At 43.5% G+C, this 6,000-nt stretch overlaps 1 protein-coding gene across 1 annotated transcript in view; it reads right to left on the bottom strand.

The window, feature by feature from the left end:
- Positions 1 to 87: 87 nt before the first annotated feature.
- LOC311123308 (neuropilin-2-like) overlaps positions 88 to 6,000 on the bottom strand; it is a gene marked incomplete at both ends in the record, with an annotated part of 43,572 nt that continues 37,659 nt past the window's right edge. The window contains one exon of the mRNA XM_084197567.1: positions 88 to 147. Coding sequence (XP_084053693.1) covers positions 88 to 147 — 60 coding nt within the window. The remainder of the gene's footprint in view (positions 148 to 6,000) is intronic.

Genomic DNA, 6,000 nt, shown 5'->3' with positions numbered 1-6,000 from the left:
TGTAAGTCGCTTTGGATAAAAGCGTCTGCTAAATGGCATATTATTATTATTATTATAAAATACATTGTAGTTGATGGAAGCGCTTACCTCCATCTAACTGGTTCCTGCCATTAAAAAGTCTGCTGTCTCCAAACTCTGGTCTCTTATCTATGAGAGAAGAAGATACAACAGAATGTTTTTTCAATGTATGTACAATGCCAAGCATCCAAACAGTACATTTTAGTTTCATGCAATAATGTAAACTGTCTATGTCAATCTTCCTTCACTGTAATTACTAATTACACTAATTAATTACTATAATATGTGATGGGGCTGCTAAAGCCCAATGGCATACACACACATACCACAATGTTTAAAAATATCACTTTATTATCACAGATCATACTATATTCATCACATTCATTTAACTATTTCAAACACACTTTCCACATAGCTCACAAAGAGGTGCAAAGCCCAAGTAAAGTATCAGCAAACAATTGTACCATCATCATCATCATCATCATCATCATCATCATCATACAAATAGATTATGCATTGAGCTCACAGATAATCAAACACAGTTCCCTCCTGGCTTCCACCCACTGCATTGGGATGTGGTGTGATCATCATGAGATACCAATGAGTATCATCACTGAGAGTGGTGCTTAGGACTGCTTAGGCCTAGCCCTCCGCTCGACCTCCCAAAACTCACCCCAACGCTGTTTTTGAAAACGGCACTTTAACTTCAGGTTTAGTTTCATCTTGAGAGGTGTGTGTGCAACACTTGGCATATGGACAAGGGTGGGAGTAAGTGCTTGGCAAGGAACACCTTAACTGGAGCCCTCAACGAGAATCATTAATATTGTCTCCAGGGGCAACTGCTGTTGGCTGCTGGTGTGTGTGGGTGGGTGCAGTGTGTGTGTGTGTGCCGGGGGAGGGGTGTGTGTGTGTGCATGTGTGAGAGAGAGTGTATGTGGGTGTGTGTGTATGCGTGAGAGAGTGTGTCTGTGTGTGCAGGAGATGGGAAAAGAGAAAAGTGCTTACTACAGCCTAAATAAATGTTATCGCTCCATTACCTAATTAGAGATATTAAGAGCTTGGAGCGGAGCTACAGTGAGATGGACATAGTGGGGTACCCAACCCCCCAGTTGATTTAAAAGCACATTGCGAGAGGGTGCCAAAAAACTTCTCTTCACTCTGAGAAAAGAGAAAAACTAAAAAGCCTGATTGCCACACACATTCACCTCACTCAATGGAAGACTATATGGCCCTTATAGCCCTCTTCAAAACGCCCAGATAATGTAGTGGCTTCCATAGAAATGTTCTATTTAATTCTAACCCAAACACATTCGGTTGTCCTGCTTAAAGGGACAGTTTATTCCAAACTCAAAGTTTGTCAGATGCGTACAGACCTGGGAATTGGTCTTATGTTGAGATAAGTTCACATCCCAGGCCATCGGTTGTAAATGGAAGCACCATAATTTACTGATTTTATTTGGTGTTTATCTTTTCCACTCATTTGGGGTTGAGGCATATAAATTAGCTGGATCTACACAACTATGGGACGTGGACTCATCTTGATATTAGACTACTTTTGAGATCGGAACACGTCTGACATATTTGGTGGTTAAATGGGTTAAATGGGCAGGTATTGAGCTAAACTACCTCTGGCTGTACAATAATGGTGAGATATATAACTGTTTATCATTAAAGGGATAGTTCACCCAAACTACAAAATTAAATATTGTTTTCCTTCCCCTGAAAGCAGTCTATGGAATCCATGCTTAGGCTTTGTTTACATGGCCACTGTTTTGTAATTTGGGTGAACTTCCCCTTTAAGGGCCATCTGATTCTCACAGCTCTACATAACCACTAACAAACCAACTTAAATATGTGCTAACTATTATCATAATTGGGTCTGGTCCCATTTTAAACATATTTTCCAATTCTCTTGGCCACCAGTTTTTATCTCATTAGATTCTTTGCCATTTTGTTTATGCCCTCAATGTTCTAATGAGGGATGCATCCCGCTAGCATCCATCTTAAGTTATTGGGAAGCATCGTTTATATTTTGTCTCTGGTTTCCATGATGTTTTGGAGCATTCTCAACTAAGAGTACACGCAACAGAAGAAAAAAAAACAAATGGCTTCCAGCTGTTTGAGAGTATTGCATAGAGTTGGATAGAGGGCTCACTTGCCACATGTTTTTGCATGGGTGGCGCCATTGAGGACTTTCAACATTTTGTTGAAAGTCGTCAACTGTGCGGGACTTCCTATGGGTTAAGGACAGACCCCAGAATTCAATTCCCGTCAGCCAACAAATTATACTGAGCAAATAATTGCAATGATAGAAGAGCCCTCAATCTAACTTTATGGAGTATTGTGAGATTTAGTCAAAGTATAAATCAAGAAGAAGGTAGTGATGGTGGACAGCTGTGTCTGTTTACGACCGTTGAACACAAACACATATTCACATTGAGAAAAAAAAAACGCCTCTTCCACTTGGCTTTCACTGGGGTTTCGGTTTCCAGTTTGTGGCCACAAGGAACAAATAAAGTGGCTGGTGTGTGTTGAATGGAAGGGAGTGGATCTCTGTCATCGAACACACCCGGGAACCAAGATAGAACACAAACAATGTGGGAATGAGCATTTATCACTGATGATGATGTTGATGACATTATAAAGACAGGGACTCCGCTCACATTACTGAGGGGTAATATTCAATCAAAAGCTGGATGTGGGGTTTCCGGTGTGGGACTACTCAAATATTATTCTTGAGCTGCGTGATTGAGATTAATTCCTCAGGTCAATAAGAGTGACACAAAAAAGCTCAACTTCATATTCAAACATGCTTTCTTGCAACGTAAGAAGAATTCTATATTGTCTTACATAACCCGGTCCACTCACAATAAACAAAACATATATCATCGTTACAGTGTATCTATTTAACATCTCCTTCAGTAATAGTAACACTGACATCTTAGCAGCCTGTCCTGAAGCACTATCTTTATAATGAAGTCGCTCCTGTAGCGCATCCATTGTCTCTGACTTTGTAACGTTCCCCCTCCTCTCTCTGTCTCTGTCTCTCTGTCTCTCTGTCTCTCTCTCTCTCTTCTCTTTCTCTCTCAGTGTTCCAGCAGAGCTGTCAGTAGAACAGTATCTCTCGCTTGTCTGTTTGTGGTCTGACAGCGCTGGAGGTTTTACATGGCTGAACCACTTCACCCACACCGGGCCGGGAGGTTAGCCCACACTGAGTGTGTCCATGCTGGCGTGATTCCAGGAAGCCCAGGGGGTAGGAACCAGAACTACAACCACTAGTCCTGTAAGGCTGGAGATTGGGTTTGAAACGAGCCACTCATATAGATGGCTTGATATCTCTCTGAATCACATCACCACAGCTTGAAGTGTGAAATGTCAACGACCAAGTCCCCCATAAAAAACAGTGACCAAAACTACATCCATAGTCCGTAGACAGATTAAAGTTATAGAAATAGTGTTAGAAGAGTTAGTCTGTGAACAGTAACATCCACTGCTGATGAAAGCAGGACCCAACAGAAAATGTCACTGTCAATACCACTCCGATCCTTGTTCCCCGTTGCATCATCCATGATCCATGTCATCAAAAGGGGAGGGGTTTAGCTTTAAGCCCCGCCTCTTCCTTTCAGCAGAGGGCATATTGTTGGTGGCTGTGGTTGTCTAGCCTCACGGTGAGCACGGGCTCCGTCCCTGGAGCGGCCGTTACCGGGTTACTGGCTGAGGACTGGGAGTACTGAAAGTACTGGGATTGGCTGTGGTAGGCCACCGAGAGCTGGCTCTTCTTCGCTGCCAGCCTTCGTCGATGGCAACAGAGCACCCGTACCAAGATGGCCACTGCCAGGAGTATCAGGGCACCCCCGGCGGCCACGAGGTAGTACCAGAGGGTGGGTATGAGTGGCAGCGCCAACGTGTCTACTGTGGGGTCACTCCCGCCAGGAACACCTCCCCCTGGTGGAGAGATAAGGAATATGTTGGCTCGGGGGGAGGAGAGAGGAGGCAAGCAAAGCACATCCAATGGACTGCTTTGTTTTTGTGTTTTATTTCTCCCCTGTGGCTTTCCATCACATGAACAGCAGGCATACGAGCACATGGGCATGCACAAGCATGCCGGCTCAAACGGAAAAAAAGTATTCATCACAGATAATGGCTAAATTAAATCAAATGCATCCAGGGTTTTCTTTATCTTATGGCTGAAGCTTGGGTTGCAGTCGATGGTGAGAGAGGTGATTTTCACACCAAGAGCAGTAGAGTATAGCTACGGATTTTCAATTAGTCTGGGGGGGATTGAATTGATCCAATGCTCCAATGAATAAAGCTCTCATGTAATAATTTGGTGTGAAACAAAGGGCATGATAATTAGCTGTAACAGAACGGATGCACGCACACACACACAGATACACACACACAAGAGACCCACTGGACAAAGACGTCTGAACAATGCCCAATATGATTTGATACCTAATTAACTTGTCAACAAACATCAATTCAGTTTGTAAGCAATCAAATCAAAGAGGTTTCAAGCCATGTGGTCGATTTATGATTGAAACCTGGGTTGGATCAAGACACAAACTGTGTAAATTGTTGACTTTTTGTAAATTCAATTGAAAAGTCACTTTGATGCAATGTTACGTGACTACGCTGATAAAGTAAAATTATTTTTGCCCAATGAGGAGCCACTACTTCCTGTTGGTACAGGAAGTTCCAATGCTCCACTGACCAATCATAAGACCCCATGGAGCCTAAATAGAAATGTTCTGGATCTTTCTCTCTTTAATTTGGAGACAGTGATGGAATTTGTGTTTGGCAGGTTCATGTGGATTTCTTTGGAAGACACATTGCCCTGTTCTGTTCTTTGTTTTCATTGCTCTCTTGGCCAGTTCTTTCCTCTTCAAGCCAAGAAGTATCTCAGTGGAGACCCACCCAACACCCCAACACAGCTCCTCTACTTCAATCCTTTGAACCCTTCTCACATTCTTTGCGCAATCGCCCTAACAACGTCTTTCAAGGCTTAAGCTCTCCTATTCATACAGGTCTGGTATGTGAAATCATATGCCAACAACAGTTTCCAAGCACTCTTTGGTCTAAGCTAAGAAAATGGACCAAAACCATCAGTTCAAGAGCCCGAGAGAAGGAACGGGAAAGAGAGAGAGAGAGCGAGAGAGAGAGAGCGAGAGAGAGAGAGTCATACAGATGGACACAGAGAGAGAGAGAGAATTAGAGAAAGCGAGAGATAGCTGAGAGACTCCATGTATGGTGTAGATTTGAAGCCACCCTGAGTATTCGACCATGTCACATAATTACAGAGGGAAATGGTGCGTGTACCTGCCACTGCACTGTGCACACGCTCATTAGACAGAGCTGAGAGGATGAGAGAGACACCGGCGTCGCAGCTCAGTCACTCTATTTGATTACTTTTCACTAGGGAGTGTGTGTGTTTTTTGTGTGTGTGTGTGTGTGTTTGTGTGTGTGTTTTTGTGTGTCTGTGTGGGTGCGCGTGCATGTGTGTGTGTATGAGTCTGTGTGTGTGTGAGAGTCTGTGTGTGTGTGTGTGGGTGCGTCACGGTGGAGGAAGAAATTGCACACATCACACACACACTCTTATCTTATTAGAACCAGCAGCCAAAAACGCTATATCAAGCAATAACATCAATCCCCTATAGCTCTCCCAATATTTCTATTGAGGCAGACAGTTATTTTAAAACCATGGATGTCAAAGCAATAGCCTGAATTTCTCTGCAATAAACTGGATTCTGCTGGATTCAGTGGGCTCTGATGTCGTTTGATGATGTCTGGATGCTGATGATGATTTTTGGAATCGTTTGTCACCAAGGCAGCATTAATCAAGCGGCGAACACAGCTCTTGCACACCCATTTCTATTGGTTGGACCGGGCTTGTCACATGGGTGCCATCAAGCAAAGCTCCCATGAGCCAAAGCTGTACAGTGCAGCGCAGCGAGCAGGAAGCAGAAACATATGCACAGGAAG

This window comes from Coregonus lavaretus, assembly GCF_964263955.1.
Source record: "Coregonus lavaretus genome assembly, contig: HAP1_SCAFFOLD_4322, whole genome shotgun sequence".
NCBI lineage: Eukaryota > Metazoa > Chordata > Actinopteri > Salmoniformes > Salmonidae > Coregonus > Coregonus lavaretus.
Note: the sequence above shows the minus strand (reverse complement) of the source record. Positions and strands in the feature narration are given on the sequence as shown.